The following is an 18,976-nucleotide window of genomic DNA, read 5'->3' on the forward strand; positions in this document are numbered from 1 at the left end:
TTGAAGGGGCTGCTCCTGAAATTCTGGCTGCACTTCAGTCCCACTCTCCTAATCTTTGGGCACCCTGTGCGAAGGGGAGCGGGTAGGTCCGAAGGCCTCCTCGTAGGACTGCTCCTGGGCACGGCCAAGGGTGCCATCAGCCGGTCCAGGCAGCGGGCGGTCGAGGGGGTCGTTCAACCTGACTGCCTGCCTCTCTTCCGCTCTTACATCCGGTCCAGGGTGTCCTTGGAGATGGAGCACGTGGTGTCCACCGGTACGCTCGCGGCCTTCCGCGAGAGGTGGGCACCGGAGGGACTGGAGTGCATCATCACACCCGGCAACCAAATTTTAATTTGATTTTACATTTTAAAGTTTAATTTGTTTTAATTGCCGGTGCTTTTAGTGTCCCCCTTCCCTTTTATAGGGGGCACTGGGGAAAAATGTGATTTTAGTGCCCAAAAAAAAACCAAAAAAAAAGAAAAGAAAAAAAACACAAAAAAAAGGAAAAAAAAGGGCCTTGTAAATGTCTGCTGTGTCATCCAGGGCGGGTGGCACGGTTTAATGTTTTTTATTTTACAGGTAGACTCTAAAAGAGTTTCATGCACAAGGACCCCCAGGTCCCTCTGCACCGCAGCATGTTGTAATTTCTCCCCATTCAAATAATATTTCTTTTTTTTTTCCAAGCTGGATGACCTCACATTTTCCGACATTGTATTCCATCTGCCAAACCTTAGCCCATTCGCTTAACCTATCTAAATCTCTTTGCAGCCTCTCTGTGTCCTCTACACAACCCACTTTCCCACGAATCTTTGTGTCATCTTCAAATTTTGTTACACTACACTCTGTCCCCTCTTCCCGGTCATCTATGTATATTGTAAACAGTTGTGGTCCCAGCACCGATCCCTGTGGCACACCACTAACCACCGATTTCCAACCCGAAAAGGACCCATGTATCCCGACTCTCTGCTTTCTGTTAGCCAGCCAATTCTCGATCCATGCTAATACATTTCCTCTGACTCCGCGTACCTTTATCTTCTGCAGTAACCTTTTGGGTGGCACCTTATCGAATGCCTTTTGGAAATCGAAATACACCACATCCATTGGTACACCTCTATCCACCATGCTCGTTATATCCTCAAAGAATTCCAGTAAATTAGTTAAACATGATTTTCCCTTCAAGAATCCATGTTGCGTCTGCTTGATTGCATTATTCCTATCTAGATGTCCCGCTATTTCTTCCTTAATGATAGCTTCAAGCATTTTCCCCACTACAGATGTTAAACTAACCGGCCTATAGTTACCTGCCTTTTGTCTGCCCCCCTTTTTTAAACAGAGGCGTTACATTAGCTGCTTTCCAATCTGCTGGTACCTCCCCAGAGTCCAGAGAATTTTGGTAGATTATAACGAATGCATCTGCTAGAACTTCTGCAATCTCTTAATACCCTGGGATGCATTTCATCAGGACCAGGGGACTTGTCTACCTTGAGTCCCATTAGCCTGTCCAGCACTACCCCCCTAGTGATAGTGATTGTCTCAAGGTCCTCCCTTCCCACATTCCCGTGACCAGCAATTTTTGCATGGTTTTTGTGTCTTCCACTGTAAAGACCGAAGCAAAATAATTGTTTAAGGTCTCAGCCATTTCCACATTTCCCATTATTAAATCCCCCTTCTCATCTTCTGAGGGACCAACATTTACTTCAGTCACTCTTTTCCGTTTTATATATCGGTGAAAGCTTTTACTATCTGTTTTTATGTTTTGCGCAAGTTTACTTTCGTAATCTAGCTTTCCTTTCTTTATTGCTTTCTTTGTCATTCTTTGCTGTCGTTTAAAATTTTCCCAATCTTCTAGTTTCCCACTAACCTTGGCCACCTTATACGCATTGGTTTTTAATTTGATACTCTCCTTTATTTCCTTGGTTATCCACGGCTGGTTATCCCTTCTCTTACCGCCCTTCTTTTTCACTGGAATATATTTTTGTTGAGCACTATGAAAGAGCTCCTTAAAAGTCCTCCACTGTTCCTCAATTGTGCCACCGTTTAATCTGTGTTCCCAGTCTACTTTAGCCAACTCTGCCCTCATCCCACTGTAGTCCCCTTTGTTTAAGCATAGTACGCTCGTTTGAGACACTACTTCCTCACCCTCAATCTGTTTTACAAATTCAACCATACTGTGATCACTCATTCCGAGAGGTTCTTTTACTAGGAGATCGTTTATTATTCCTGTCTCATTACACAGGACCAGATCTAAGATAGCTTGCTCCCTTGTAGGTTCTGTAACATACTGTTCGAAGAAACAATCCCGTATGCACTCTATGAATTCCTCCTCAAGGCTACCCCGTGCGATTTGATTTGACAATTGATATGTAGGTTAAAATCCCCCATAATTACTGCCGTTCCTTTTTCACATGCCTCCATTATTCCCTTGATTATTGTCCGCCCCACCGTGAAGTTTTTATTTGGGGGCCTATAAACTACGCCCACCAGTGACTTTTTCCCCTTACTATCTCTAATCTCCACCCACAATGATTCAACATTTTGTTCATTAGAGCCAATATCGTTTCTCACAACTGCCCTGATATCATCCTTTATTAACAGAGCTACCCCACCTCCATTCCCTTCTTGTCTATCTTTCTGAATTGTCAGATACCCCCCCTGTATGTTTAATTCCCAGTCTTGGCCACCCTGCAACCACGTTTCTGTAATGGCCACCAAATCATACCCATTTGTAATGATTTGTGCCGTCAACTCATTTACCTTATTTCGAATGCTGCGTGCATTTAGGTAGAGTGTTTTAATACTAGTTTTTAAACCATGATTTTTAGTTTTGACCCCTCCTGCAGCTCCTTTATATTCATACATATTGTCCTTTCCTATCACCTTGTGGTTTACACTTACCCCAGTGCTACTCTGCTCTGTTGCCTCCTGCCTTTTGCATTCTTTCTTGGGGTCCTGTTCATCTGAGCTCTCACCCACTCTAACTAGCTCAGAGCCCTCTCCTGGTTTCCAAATACTCCTCGCATTGAGGCACCGAGCTTTCAGGCTTGCCTTTTTATTACACTTTGACCCTTTAGAATTTTGCTGTACAGTGGCCCTTTTTGTTTTTTGCCTTGGGTTTCTCTGCCCTCCACTTTCACTCATCTCCTTTCTGTCTTTTGTTTCTGTCTCCATTTTGTTTCCCTTTGTCTCCCTGCATTGGTTCCCATCCCCCTGCCATATTAGTTTAACTCCTCCCCAACAGCACTAGCAAACACTCCCCCTAGAACATTGGTTCCGGTCCTGCCTCGGTGCAGACCGTCCGGTTTGTATTGGTCCCACCTCCCCCAGAACCAATGCCCCAGGAATTTGAATCCCTCCCTGCTGCACCACTGCTCAAGCCACGTATTCATCGGAGCTATCCTGCGATTCCTACTCTGACTAGCACGTGGCACTGGTAGCAATCCCGAGATTACTACTTTTGAGGTCCTACTTTTTAAATTTAGCTCCTAGCTCCTTAAATTTGTCTCATAGGACCTCATCCCTTTTTTTACCTATATCGTTGGTACCAATGTGCACCATGACAACTGGCTGTTCACCCTCCCTTTTCAGAATGTCCTGCACCCGCTCCGAGACATCCTTGACCCTTGCACCAGGGAGGCAACATACCATCCTGGAGTCTCGGTTGCGGCCACAGAAACGCCTTACTATTGAATCCCCTATCACTATTGCTCTCCCACTCTTTTTCCTGCCCTCCTGTGCAGCAGAGCCAGCCACGGTGCCATGAACTTGGCTGTTGCTGCGCTCCCCCGAGGATTCATCCCCCTCAACAGTACTCAAAGCAGGGGGATGTTTTGCAGGGGGATGACCGCAGGGGACCCCTGCACTACCTTCCTTGCACTGCTCTTCCTGCTGGTCTCCCATTCCCTATCTGGCTGTGGACCTTTCAACTGCGGTAAGACCAACTTGCTACACGTGCTACTCACGTCATTCTCAGCATCATGGATGCTCCAGAGCGAATTCACCCTCAGCTCCAATTCCGTAACACGGTCCGTCAGGAGCTGGAGGCGGATACACTTCCCGCACAGGTAGTCGTCAGGGATACCAGAAGTGTCCCCGAGTTCCCACATAGTACAGGAGGAGCATATCACGTGACCGAGCTCTCATGCCATGACTTAATCCTTAGATACATTTAATTTGGCGACAACACTGTTAACAGGTTACTTACTGATATAAAAAAGAAAAAGAAAAGCTACTCACCAATCACCAGCCAATCAATTACCCCTTTGGATGTAACGTCACCTTTTGATTTCTTTCTACTTCTTTTTTGCTTTTTCTCCCGGCTGGAGCTGCACCAGCTGGGCCTTTTGTAGGCCTCACCAACGCCACAAACTCCCGCCTCCGACTGCCGCTGGGCTTTTTGTAGGTCTCACCAACGCCACGAACTCCCGCCTCTCAAGTCGGTACCATGCACGTTGGTTTTTCAGTGCGACATATTGGTCACGGGTCGGGACACCGTCAAGCACCTACAAAACCTGGAGGAGATCCTCCAGCGACTGGATCATGTATGGCTGCGGCTGAAGAGGTCGAAATGCGTCTTTATGGCAACAGAAGTGGAGTTTTTGGGGAGAAAGATTGCGGCGGACGGCATTCGGCCCACAGACGCCAAGACAGAGGCTATCGGGAACACGCCCAGGCCACAGAACATCACGGAGCTGTGGTCGTTCCTGGGACTCCTCAACTATTTTGCTAACTTCCTACCGGAGTTGAGCACCCTCTTAGAGCCCCTACGTGTGCTATAGCGTAAAGGTGAGAACTGGGTATGGGGGAAAAAAAAACAAGTAATTGCTTTTGAGAAAGCCAGAAACATTTTATGCTCCAACAAGCTGCTTGTATTGTATAACCCATGTAAAAGACTTGTGCTAGCATGTGATGCGTCGTCATATGAAGTCGGGTGTGTATTACAACAAGCTAACGTTGCGGGGAAGTTGCAACCTGTCGCCTATGCCGCCAGGAGCTTGTCTAAGGCCGAGAGGGCCTACACTTGATTGAGAAAGAGGCATTAGCGTGTGTGTTCGGGGTAAAGAAAATGCATCAGTACCTGTTCGTCCTCAAATTTGAGCTGGAAACTGATGACAAGCCCCTCATATCCCGGTTCGCTGAAAACAAGGGGATAAATACTAATGCCTCAGCCCACATACAAAGGTGGGCACTCGCGCTATCAGCATATAACTATACCATCCGCCACAGGCCAGGCACCAAGAACTGTGCGGATGCTCTCAGTCAGCTACCATTGCCCACCAAGAGGGTGGAAATGGCGCAGCCTGCAGACTTGTTGATGGTCATGGAAGCGTTTGAAAATGATAAATCACCTGTCACGACCCGCCAGATTAGGACTTGGACCAGCCAAGATCCTCTGCTGTCCCTAGTAAAAAACTGTGCACCGCATGGGAGCTGGGCCAGCAAGAGCTAATCAAGCCGTTCCAGCGGCGAAAGGACGAGCTGTCCATTCAGGCAGACTGCCTGTTGTGGGATAACCGCGTAGTGCTACCCAAAAAGGGTAGGGAGACGTTCATCTCGGATCTCCACAGCACACACCCGGGTATAGTAATGATGAAAGGGATAGCCAGCTCCCACGTCTGGTGGCTCGGTATCGACTCTGACTTAGAGTCCTGTGTATGGCAATGCAGCGTGTGTGCTCAGTTGAGCAACGCGCCCAGAGAGGCACCACTAAGTTTGTGGTCCTGGCCCTCCAGACCATGGACAAGGATCCATGTCGACTATGCGGGCCTGTTTCTCCGTAAAATGTTCCTGGTGGTGGTGGATGCTTTTTCAAAATGGATTGAATGTGAAATAATGTCAGGAAGCACCTCCACCGCCACCATTGAAAGCCTGAGGGCCATGTTTTCTACACACAGCCTGCCTGACACACTGGTCAGTGACAGCGGGCCATGTTTCACCAGTGCCGAATTTAAAGAATTCATGACCCGCAATGGGATCAAACATGTCACCTCGGCCCCGTTTAAACCAACCTCCAATGGGCAGGCAGAGCGGGCAGTACAAACCATCAAACAGAGCCTTAAACGAGTCACAGAAGGCTCATTCCAAACCCGCATGTCCCGAGTACTGCTCAGCTACCGCACGAGACCCCACTCGCTCACAGGGGTGCCCCCGGCTGAGCTACTCATGAAAAGGACACTTAAAACCAGACTCTCGCTGGTTCACCCCAACCTGCATGATCAAGTAGAGAGCAGGCAGCAGCAACAAAATGTAAACGATGATCGCGCTGCTGTGTCACGGGAAATTGATCTGAATGACCCTGTGCATGTGCTAAATTATGGACATGGTCCCAAGTGGGTCGCGGGCACGGTGATAGCTAAAGAAGGGAGTAGGGTGTTTGTAGTCAAACTAGACAATGGACAAATTTGCAGAAAGCACCTGGACCAAACGAGGTTGCAGTTCACAGACTGCCCTGAACAACCAACAGCAGACACCACCTTTTTCGAGCCCACAACACACCCCCAAAGGATCAACGACACCATCCCGGACCAGGAAATTGAACCCATCATGCCCAACAGCCCAGCAAAGCCAGGTTCACCTAGCAGCTCTGCAGGGCCAACAACACGCCAGCCCTGCGAGGGAACAGCCAACACACCAGAACAGACATTTGTACCGAGGCGGTCCACCAGGGAAAGAAAGGCTTCTGACTGCCTCACCTTGCAAATAGCTTTCACTTTGACTTTGCGGGGAGTGATGTTGTGTATCTGTAAAGCATGCACTCCCATGTTCCGCCACCAGGGAGCGCATGCCCTGAAGTTCCAAGGGATCCCAGCATCTAAGGCCTGTTCCTCATTCTGGAGTGTCTTAATAAAGACTGAGGTCACTGTTGCTTTAACCTCCCTGTGTGCAGTCTCATGTGTTAGGAACACCATACCACCCATCTTGTATCATGAGCAAACTTGGCTACACTAAACTCGGTCCCTTCATACAAGTCATTGATATAGATTGTAAATAGTTGAGGCCCCAGCACCGATTCCCTGCGGCACCCCACTAGTCACTGTTTGCCAACCGGAAAATGACCCATTTATCCGAACTCTGTTTTCTGTTAGTTAACCAACCCTTTATCCATGCTAATATACTTTTATCTTGTGCAGTAACCTTTTATGTGGCACCTTATTGAATGCCTTCTGGAAATCCAAATACGCCACATCCATTGGTTCCCCCTTATCCACCCTGCTCGTTACATCCTCAAAGAATTCCAGCAAATGTGTCAAACATGATTTCCCTTTCATAAAACTATGCTGACTCTGCTTGATTGAATTATGATTTTCCAAATGTCCCGCTACTGCTTCCTTAATAATGGACTCGAGCATTTTCCCAATGACAGATGTTAGACTAACTGGTCTATAGTTTCCTGCTTTTTGTCTGTCTCCTTTTTTAAAATAGGGGCATTACATTTGCGGTTTTCCAATCTGCTGGGACCGTCCCAGAATCCAGGGAATTTTGGTAGATTCCAACCAATGCATCCACTATCTCTGCAGCCACCTCTTTTAAGACCCTAGGATGTAAGCCATCAGGTCCAGGGGACATGTCTGCCTTTAATCCCATTTTTTTTACCGAGTACTACTTCATTAGTGATAGTGATTATATTAAGTTCCTCCCTCTCTGTAGCCCCTTGATTATCCACTATTGGAAGGTTTTAATGTCTTCTACCGTGAAGACCGATAAAAAATATTTGTTCAACGTCTCTACATTTCCCTGTTCTCCATTACTAATTCCCCAGTCTCATCCTCTAGGGGACAAACATTTACTTTAGCCACTCTTTTCCTTTTTATGTACATGTAAAAACTCTTACTATCTGTTTTTATATTTCCTGCTAGTTTACTCTTAATCTATCTTCCCTCTCTATCATTTTTTTTAAAGTTGTTCTTTGCTGGCTTTTAAAAGTTTCCCAATCCTCTGGCCTCCCACTGGTCTTGGTCACATTATATGCTCTTGTTTTCAATTTGATACCCTCCCTTGATTTCCTTAGTTAGCCACGGATGGTTATCCCTTCTCTTAGTCTTTCCTTCTCATTGGGATATATTTTTGTTGCGAGTTATGAAATATCTCCTCAAATGCTTGCAACTGCTCATCAACTGTCCCATACATTAATCTATTTTCCCAGTCCACTTTAGCCAACTCTACCTTCATACCTTTGTAGTCTCCTTTATTTAAGCTTAGAACATTGGTTTGAGATCCAACTTACTCACCCTCCAACTGAATTTGAAATTCAACCATGTTATGGTCACTCATTCCTAGAGGATCCTTTACTAGATCGTTTATTAATCGTGTCTCATTACACAGTACCAGATCTAAGATAGCCTGCTCCCTGGTTGGTTCCGCAACGTACTGTTCAAAGAAACTATCCCGGATACATTCTATGAACACTTCTTCAAGGCTACCCTGCCAATTTGCGTTGTCCAATCAATATGAAGGTTAAAATCGCCCATGATTATTGCCATTCCTTTTTTACAAGCCTCCATTATTTCTTGATTTATACTCTGTCCTACAGTGTAGCTAATGTTAGGCGACCTATAGACTATGTCCGCCAGTGACTTTTTCTCCTTATTATTGCTTATCTTCATCCAAAGTGATTCAACATCTTGATCTTCTGAGCTACTATCATTTCTCACTAACTCACTGATCTCATCCTTTATTAACAGAGCTACCCCACCTCCTTTCCCTTTCTGTCTGTCCTTCCGAATTGTCAAATACCCTGAATATTTAGTTCTCAGCCTTGGTCACCTTGCAACCATGTTTCTGTAATAGCTATCAGGTCATACCCATTTATATTTATTTGTGCCGTCAACTCATCTATTTTGTTACGAATGCTGCGTGCATTCAGATAAAGAGTTTTTAAATTTGTTTTTTTTTAACCATTGTTTCCTGCTTTGACTCCATTTTCTGATTCACTTTTATGTTTATACATTCTGTCCCTTCCTGTCATGCTCTGGTTTTCATTTCCCCCAGTGCTACCCTGCTCTATTGTCATTCATATAAAAGTTAGCTGAATTGTTTCCATGTTCTTTAATGCAAGATTAAGGACCCAAATTTCCCCAAGAGTTGCCCCGTTTTTTTGGAAGTAGCTTTTTTTGGAGTAACTTAAAAATCGCAAATTTCCCCATTTAACTTGCTCCAATGTAAGTCAGTTAGTTAGGTTTTTTTCTAGTTTAGTTTGTTCTCTCCAAAAGGGGGCGTGACAAGCCACACCCGCCTCTTCTAGCTATAGAAACAAATTTGGCCAGTTGAAAGTTACTCCAAACTAAGTTAGGCCACTATGGGGCCAAGTTTCGGCCTGAGTTGCTCCTGTTTTTTTGGAGCAACTGGTTTAGAATGGAGTATCTTAGAAATTTTGAATTCTCGGCATTTAGTTTGCTCCAGTTCTAGTCAGTTAGAACAGTTTCACTTTGGAATTGAATTTTTTTTTCAAAAGGGGGCGTGTCCGGTCACTTACGCCTGTTTTCAAAGTTTAGGCAGTGAAAACTTACTCCAAACTAACTTAGAATGGAGTAAGTGAAGATTTTTGTACGTTCGAAAAAACCTTGTCTACACTTTAGAAAATCAGGCGTAGGTTACAAATTAGGCGAAGGGAATGGGGCGTGGGGGGGCGCGGTTAAAGGGATGTTTACAAACATTAAACACTTCAGTTTTACAAATAAAGAGCCATCATCAATAATAATGATAAATACTTCAATAAATCAACCAATAAATCAATCAAAAAAAATTAATAAAAAATAAAAAAAAGTTTTTTAAAAAATCAATAAATAAAACATTTTCTACTTACCGACTGCAGCACCGGGAGCCCTTCAACAGCGTGCTGGGACGGTCCCCCCAGTGTGTCTCTGTCAGTGTCTTTATGGTCTGTCTCTCACAGGGGTAGAGGAGGGGTGGGGGGCGAGGAGGAGGAGAGGAGGGGCGAGGAGAAGGGGAGGAGAGGGGGAGAAGAGGGAGGGAGGGAAGGAGGGGGAGAAGGGGGGGAGAGATGGGGAGAAGGGGAGAGGAGGGAGGGAGGGAAGGAGAGAGGAGGGAGGGAGGGAAGGAGAGAGGAGGGAGGGAGGGAAGGAGAGAGGAGGGAGGGAGGGAAGGAGAGAGCAGGGAGGGAGGGAAGGTGAGAGGAGGGAGGGAAGGAAGGAGAGAGGAGGGAGGGAAGGAGAGAGGAGGGAGGGAGGGAGGGAAAGAGAGATGAGGGAGGGAGGGAAGGAGAGAGGAGGGAGGGAAGGAGAGAGGAGGGAGGGAGGGAAGGAGAGAGGAGGGAGGGAGGGAAGGAGAGAGGAGGGAGGGAGGGAAGGAGAGAGGAGGGAGGGAGGGAAGGAGAAAGGAGGGAGGGAGGGAGGGAAGGCGAGAGGAGGGAGAAAAGGAGAGAGGAGGGAGGGAAGGAGAGAGGAGTGAGAGAGGGAAGGAGAGAGGAGGGAGGGAGGGAGGGGAGGAAGAAGGGAGGGAGGGGAGGAAGGAGGGAGGGAAGGAGAGAGGAGGCAGGGAGGGAGGGAGGGAGGGAAGGAGAGAGGAGGGAGGGAGGGGGGGAAGGAGAGAGGAGGGAGGGAGGGGGGGAAGGAGAGAGGAGGGAGGGAGGGGGGAAAGGAGAGAGGAGGGGGAAGGAGAGAGGAGGGAAGTAGGGGAGGAAGGAGAGAGGAGGGAGGGAAGGAGAGAAGGAGGCTGAACGGCCGGGCCCAAGACCTCGGGCTGGATTTACAGGTCGGTGACGTCGGGTCTTGTGGGGTTTGCGGAGGTCCGGGGGGGGTGGGAGAAGAGAGAGTCACGGAGGTCCGGGGGGGTGGGGGGGGGGAGCGGGGGTCAGGTCGCCGGGGGGGGGGGGGAGCAGGGGTTGGGTCGGGTCCGGTCGGGTGGGAGGAGCCTTATTCACGCAGCCCCAGTGAGACCATTCGGCCAGGACTAGGGGCTGTGTGCATGTGCAGAGGTCCCGGCACTGTTTTCAGCGCAGGGACCTGGCTCCGCCTCCAACAGCTCGTGCTGCGCTGCGCCCAGCTCCAGAGGACCTGCAGAGAGCCGGAGAATAGGTATGTTTTTTTTAGGCGCACTTTCTGGCGCGAAAAATGGGCGTCCAGGTCCAGGCTGCGCCATTTTAGGCGCGGCCCGAAACTTTGGCCCTATATGTGGCCACTTTTGTAGGCACAGAAAAACCTTACCTACATTTAAGAAATCTGCTCAAGTCGCCAGAGATAGGGGGGCGGGGGTAGGATGGGGTGTGGGGGGGGCGGGGGGGCAGGAGGTAAGTTAGAGGATTCTAAAGCACTAAAGACCTTCACAACATCAGCACAACATTACAACATCTTCAGCACAAAAGCTGCACAACATCATCAAAAATAAATGAAAGATAAATCAGCTACTGAAAATAGAGCAGTCCAACCTTGCCGACTGCAGAACACACTGGCTAGCCCTCCCACCAGAGCTAGGGGCGGCAGGCACGTATGACTTTAGAGGTGAGGGATTTTTACTTTTTACAGTTGGCCCTAAATGTTGCGTGGTCCTAATGGAGCACGATTCAGTTTTGATACAAAATATCTTTTATTGGAAATTTTACAGTGCACTTCAACGACAACAACAGCAGCAAAGAAAGGCTGCATCCATCTCTCACCCACATTTCGGGGAAAGTGCACTTCCTCATAGGGTCAGTGATGGTGGTGGGGGGCGGGTTTGGGAGCCTGGCTTGGGACTGACCGGTGACTGGTGCGTGGATTTAAATGGGAGTGGCATTTGAGTCTCCGGCCTTTGTGCCCTTATTGCAGAAGCCAGCTCCCTCATGGCATCTGCCATTGTTTGCACACCGTCTGAAATGCCCGCCATCACTTACTGTCTTAGTGCAGAGATTTCATCAGACAGTGTCGTGACCTCATCACGCACCCCACTGACAGCTGCCACGAGTGATCTTATGAGCGCATTGGTCTCCTCACCCAATGAAACAACCTGATTAACCTCTGCTGAGGGCTGCATTTCAGGAGAGACTGGTCAGCTTCTCCTTCCCCTCGCCGTGGGTCTGCCTAGTGGCACCCCTCCAGTGCGAGGCGCAGGCTGGGACGTTGGGGGATTGGGTGTCCCAAGATGCATTTCCCGACCGCCATTGGGACCCGCAACCTCAGAAGGTGTGACCCCATGGAATGTTGCCAAGGAGCTCATGGAGGGTTCTGGCAGTGTGATGCCATATGCTATGTCCTGATCCATATCGCGGTCAGCATTCTCCCGAGCACACATTTCCATGGACCTCTCCTCCCCCTACCCGCCTTGGTCTGGAGCGCATGCATCTGGATCCTCTGGTGAATCTTCAGGATCTTGAGGAGTACCTTCTTCTTCTGCAAAATACAAAAGAACAGTCAAATGGTTAGCAGCACAGGAGGGGGCATGAGTAGTCTGATGCATAGCAGGCCAATCAGCAGGTTGATTTGAAGGGTGACAGTGCATTTTAATGACTCACCCTCACGTGTGGGTCCAGCTTGTGCAAAGCTGATACTTTTTCTGCCGATGCAACTCAGCAAGGCAGCAACCCTCTGTTCCAGGGGTGACAGTTGGTGCAGATCTCCTCCTGTTTTAGTTCTCTTCTTTTTGTTGTGGGCCAATTTCTTCTGCAAAGATGAAAATATTAATTTTCAGCCATGGTGCATTTCTGATGGGTGGGACACATACACAGATGGTTACATTTTCCATTGCAATTTAATTTAAAGAAGATATTACACACACTCACTACTTGACCAACATCCTGCCATTTCTTCTTGCACTGACCCCAGCGGAGTATTCTTCTGCAACGAGGTTCCATCTTTTTCTCATTTCCTTGGGTGAAACTTTTGACGGACCACTCTTGCTGATATCCAGCGCCAGCCATTTCTCCTCAATCACAGTCACTAATTTCTCCACTTTCTCATGGAGGAAATTCTTGGTTCGTCTTGCACGCTCTTGCGCCATTCATCTACTGGACTCACACACAGGTAATGTTCAAAAATCACATTTCCACCTATCCAGCACTCCTTTCCACTCCCACAGCCACACAAAAATCAATATTCAAAGCTCACCTTTATATATGCTCCATTACCAATGATTCTGAGGACACTCTCCCTTTAATTAGCCGATTGCCAAGTTTCCCGTTGCACTTTGCATTCACGCAAGCTGGACCGCCCATTGCGCATGCGCACACGTTCAAACGGTCATGCGTCCCCCTGCCAGCACTCCATAAAACTCTGGGCCCAAGCTTTACTGCCCTGTCAGCCGCGCTGAGCAAGCGCGGCCGAAGCTCCGCACCACCCAGGCTCTGCAGCGCTACGCCGATGGATCCGGACGTCGAGGAAGCGTAAATCGAGGGGTAAATTTTTACAGCTTTTTTCCCCCCATGAAGTCGGCGCACTACATCTAACTACGCCGCTCTAAGTGGCTGGGGAAATTTGGGGCCTAAGGAAATAACAAGAACTGTTAATGCAGAGTATCTATGAGTAACATTTCAGCGAAGGTGTACGAGCAGACCACCAGATGCGTTCTGCCATCAACTGATCCCTGGGTGCAAGGAGTTGCGCTGGTCCTCCTTCTTCTGCTTCGTACGCACCTTCATCCAAGTCTTCCTCATCAGATAATGACTCTTTCTGTTGCTCTGCCTCCTCCAGCTGGAATCTTCAGTACCACATGCATTCCGTCAATCGTTCTGAGCACTTTGGGAAGCCAGCAATTCCATAGAAGCTTAGTGCCCTACGCCTTGGACCAAATTTGGTGAACTCTCCAGCTCTACAGAACAAAGTGTCAGACATCGGTCTAATGTTGTCCCTCATTGTCCCTTGACTGATCTACCACAAGTTACCCTTAGATGCCTGGAAGGAGCCAGACCCATAAAAGTTGAGAGCCGTGGTCACCTACATTGCCATTAACTACAGGATGTGGCAGGGACATTGTCATTTTGGAGGCAGTCTCAGACTTGCCGATGGCATCATACGAACATATGAAATTGCCTGGCAGGAAAAGACATAGCTGGTCCATCAAGTCTGCCCTACACCTCATAACGCATTGTGATTAGATACTTCCCAACCCCTCCTCTTTTTGAAGCACAAATGGTGCACAATGAGCTTCTGAGGCATCTCCTGGAATATCAGTCAAGGCCAATATACTCTCTAGTCAGGTACTTGCAAATGGGGTGCTTCATCTTTTTCTGAGACTTCTTAATTTTTGTGAGCAGAGATTAGTTCGGCAGCAGGGTTTGATGAACAGACATAAAAGACCAAGGGCTAGATTTTCCATTATTTTTGCATGCATAACGCCCACTTAACGTCCATTTTAACGCTGAAATGACGTGTAACGCCCAGATATCGCCCACTTAGCCACAAAATGGAAACCGATGCCCATTTCTCAGTCACTTATTGGCGAGCGATAGTTTCCGCATGTGCGTAACGTCGAGAAAAAATAATACCGCACACCCACTTTCTTTGGGCGGATTCATCAGAACGGGCGATCCTAACGCCCATAATATCGGCCAGCGTTACTTTCGGCATGTAATTAACGCTGAGTTTTAATAATACCACCCGGCCACTGTTTTTTGTCGTAAAGATCACATTTGCCAAAACTAACGCCCAGGAGGTCGCCCATCCTTACTTTCGGCACCTTGCACACATCTCATCATCATCATCATAGGCAGTCCCTCGGAATTGAGGAGGACTTGCTTCCACTCCCAAAGTGAGTTCTTTGATGGCCGAACAATCCGATACGAGAGCCACAGACCCTGTTACAGGTGGGACAGACATTCGTCGGGGGAAGGGGTCGGTAGGGCTGGTTTGCCGTGCGCTCCTTCCGCTGCCTGCGCCTGGCCTCTTCATGCTCCTTGAGTCGAGACTCGAAGAGATCAACGCCCTCCCGGATGGACTGTCTCCCAGGTGTCAGTGGCGATGTCGCACTTTACCAGGGAGGCTTTGAGGGTGTCCTTATAACATTTCCACTGTCCTCCTTTGGCTCGTTTACCATGAAGGAGTTCCGCATAAGTCATTTGCTTAGGGAGTCTCATATCTGGCATGCGTACTATGTGGCCTGCCCAGCGAAGCTGATCGAATGTGGTCAGTGCTTCAATACTGGGGATGTTAGCCTGGTCGAGGACACTGATATTGGTGCACCTGTCCTCCCAGAGGATTTTCAGGATCTTGCGGAGACATCGTTGGTGATATATCTCCAGTGAATTGAGGTGCCTTCTGTACATCAACCATGCCTCAGACCCATACGGGAGGGCGGCTATTACTCCAGCCCTGTAGACCATGAGTTTGGTGGTAGATTTGAGTACCTGATCTTCACACACTCTTTTCCGCAGGCGGCCGAAGGCTGTGCTGGCGCACTGGAGGCAATGCTGAATCTCCGCATCAATGTCTGCCTTTGTTGATAAGAGGCTCCCGAGATATGGGAAATGGTCCACGTTGTCCAGGGCCGCGCCGTGCTCTTGATGATTGGAGGGCAGTGCTGTGCGGCGATGACAGGCTGGTGAAGGATCTTTGTGTTACGAATGTTAAGCGTAAGGCCCATGCTTTCATATGCCTCATTGAATACACTGACTATATCCTGGAGTTCAGCCTCTGAATGTGCACAGACGCAGGCATCGTCCGCATACTGCAGCTCAATGAGAGAGATTGGGGTGATCTTGGACCTGGCCTGGAGGCGGCATAGGTTAAACAGCTTCCCACTGTTATGTAGTTTAATTCCACTCCAGCAGGGAGCTTGCTGATTGTGAGGTGGAGCAAGGCGGCAAGGAAGATTGGGAAGAGGGTTGGAGCGATAACATGGCCCTGTTTGACCCCGGTCCGGACGTCGGTTGGGTCTGCAATGGATCCGTTGGTAAGGATCACGGCCTGCATGTCATTGTGAAGCAGGCGAAGAATGTTGACAAACTTTTGGGGGCATCCAGAACGGAGGAATACGCTCCATAGACTTGTTGTCGACCACCAGCAAATTATTATGGCAGTGAATGCTAAATTTCTGGGCAGCATCCATGATGCTCACATCCTGCGTGAGAGCACTGTATCTGACTTGTTTAACAATCAGCCACAAGGTCAATGCTGGATACTTGGTGACAAAGGATACGGTCTCGCCACATGTCTGATGACCCCCCTCCGTGACACCCACACCGAAGCCGAGAAGCGATACGAGAGCCACAGAGCCACTCGCAATATCGTGGAGAAAACCATTGGAGTGCTTAAGCAGCGATTTAGGTGCCTGGACCACTCAGGAGGCAAGCTCCAATACCACCTTGAGCAGGTAGCTCAATTCGTGGTGGTATGCTCCATGCTGCACAACTTGGCTATCAGGAGGGGACAAGAATTGCCAGAAGGGTGTGACGGTCCACCTCAGGAGAGAGAGAGGAAGAGGAGGATGAGGAGGTGGACACTGACCTCGGGCCACACAATCAGGCTGATGCTGAAGCTGAAGCCATGCCGCCAGCTCCTGTAGACCACAGGAAAGGGCCCGTGGTTGCACCATAACGCGTCAGAAGCTCATAAATGAGCGCTTTATCTGAAAGAACGTTGGTGGTATTTACAAAGCTGACACACTGCTGTATGTGCAGGTCAGACATCAATGGTGTGCATCACCTTGGTGACAGTTAAAGTTTAAGTTGATTGAAGTTAAGTGTAATTATACCCTTTTTGATGTTAAGGAATCACCAGTGTGTAACGGTGCAGCTATCTGAGCCAATGCACAACAAGGTTATGTTAAATAAAAAAACATTTAAACCGACCATTTGTCTGAAATCAGAAGTATTTCTGTAAAAACCAACCCTCCCCTCCCCCCAGCTTCTCATCCCCACCTCTACCCCTTCCTCTGCTGACTCCAAGCCGCCTGGCCGAGGAGCTCCTCAGGCGCTGCTTCATTGAGGGGGGAATGACTTCGAACGCTGCTTGGACGGATACGGGAGAGGACGGTCCCAGGGTGGGAACTTGCTCAGAGCCAGATGCAAGATGTTGCTCCTGGCTCTCATGTGTCATTGGCAATGGGGGTGTGGCACCTTGGGGTGCTGTGCCGCGTTCTGGGACCACTGGGAGGCCTCTGCCACCAGTGTTCCTGGCTAACAGCTGCAGGGCCTCCTCCAACCCTTCCATGTTATATATTATTGTTGGACAAATACTCGGTTTCAACTATGTTCTTGGTGCTTAGTAGGCTTTTTGCTGCTGGTGTATCCCCCTCGTGCCTTCCACAACAGCCAAACAAGCACACACCACACCCACACACGCTTTCACTCCCTCTCTGCTCCCTCTCTCTCTGTCTCCTCTTCTGCGCATGTAATGATGACCCCTGACCTTCTGAATCACGGGAAATGAGTATTGCCATGCCATTGCTAAGGACGGCGACACTTTATGGCAAAAGGTCAGAGAGATTTAAGGCTAACGCCCATTTCATATCGCTTGTGGTAACGCCTAATTTTTAAAATGGAGACGAGGGGCTTTGAAAATGAGTGACAAGCCGGCGATCTGTAAACCCATTTTTACCGCCCACGCCGGAAATACTGCCCATTTTTGAGCAATCTGCACAAAAGTGTAAAATCTAGCCCCAAGGATACTTGGGTGTATTGTATTTTTGCGCATAACTCACTTACGCCCAAAATTCCACGATCTTTTAAGCCACATAATTTATTTGCATCCAGATTGCATGTCTCTCTAGGCCAATGTTCCTGTTAGTTTTTGGGGGGTACACGGCCCCTTTAAGGGGCTGCACGTCCCATTCAAAATACAGCGCATGCGTCGTTTTTTTCCTTGAAAAGTCGTTAAGCCAGCTACAGGTACGTGGCCGCACAGTTTAAAGGGAACAATGCTCTGGATGCAAACACAGAGGAAACTCCAGGACCAAGTCCCTGTACCATACCAAGTGCTATTCACCAATTCTTCTTTCCTGCAAAGCAACATTAAATATCGACATCCAAGTTTGTCTGGCGATACAGAGTTAATAGAAGCTATTCACCAGGGAAGAAACTTAGTGAACAATGGTTTACAAGATGCTCCATGGTTTGGACACTCACCAATCACCCACTAGCTTGCTGAGATCTACTGACTTGCTGGTCTCCAATGTACCAAATTCAAAATTCTTGTATTTATTTACAAATACGTCTATAGCCCTGCAATCTCTACCAGCCTGCACCATGGTGCTCCACGTCTCACGTCCTATTCATCCTCCTCTACCCCAACCTTCGTCATTTTGTGGCAGAGCTTCCAGCCAACTAGGAACTAGCCTCTTCATCTTGCTACTTCCCTCCCTCAGTCTTAAAAAACCTATCATTTCAATTGTGCTTTCAGTCTACTCTTCTAATTCTACAAATGGACATACATTCTATCATATTTGAAGGACCTTGAAAGTTAAAAAAAAAAAGATACTAATACAGTGTTGTTACTCAGTTGTTGGTCTTCTCCATCAATGGACATTTACAAATATTAAATCCTGGCATGTTCGCTGAATGGCCAGTCTTGTCGTCAATCATAAAAAAGAAATATATGAGAGTTTTGGCTATATGCAAGACTTTATTATAAACATATGGATGAATAGTTAATAGAAATATGTGTCACCTACCCATAATGCATGCATTGGCGAAAGAGGTGTTTCATCACTATCACTTTGAGAATCTTCAGGTGCTGATGTTTCAGCTGGAACCTTCCTCCTCAAGAGTAAAAGCAAATGATTAGCGTAAAACATTAATTTTTTTCTATAAATTGTTAAATTGCATTAGTATGAAATTTAAACATTAACTATTGAAAGTCCTGTGGCATTGTCACAGTAAACCAGAGAGTACACAGGATTTTTATCACAGGACCATTGTACCATATGCCAGAAATGTTCAAACATTTAGACCTCAGGGCCAAATATACATGTCCCAAAACCAGTGAGTGTGCCAGTTATAGTTATGCAGAAATGCAAGCCCCATACACAAAGTCCAAACACTCATGTACACAAAAATTCAACCTCCAAAAAACTTAATTTTCCACCAAGGCAGAAATTCAAGTCAAAAGTGAAATGGATTCTCTCTACTGCAGGTTCC

The 18,976-nt window shown here is 47.7% G+C and overlaps 1 protein-coding gene across 1 annotated transcript in view; it reads right to left on the minus strand.

Annotated features, from left to right (window-relative positions):
* The window catches only part of LOC139255875 (protein CC2D2B-like), a 558,271-nt gene that overhangs the window by 506,541 nt on the left and 32,754 nt on the right, over nucleotides 1-18,976 (minus strand). The window contains exon 3 of the mRNA XM_070874046.1: nucleotides 18,511-18,598. Within this exon, the coding sequence (XP_070730147.1) occupies nucleotides 18,511-18,598 (88 nt within the window). The remainder of the gene's footprint in view (nucleotides 1-18,510; nucleotides 18,599-18,976) is intronic.

Source organism: Pristiophorus japonicus, chromosome 3, assembly GCF_044704955.1.
Source record: "Pristiophorus japonicus isolate sPriJap1 chromosome 3, sPriJap1.hap1, whole genome shotgun sequence".
Taxonomy (NCBI): domain Eukaryota; kingdom Metazoa; phylum Chordata; class Chondrichthyes; family Pristiophoridae; genus Pristiophorus; species Pristiophorus japonicus.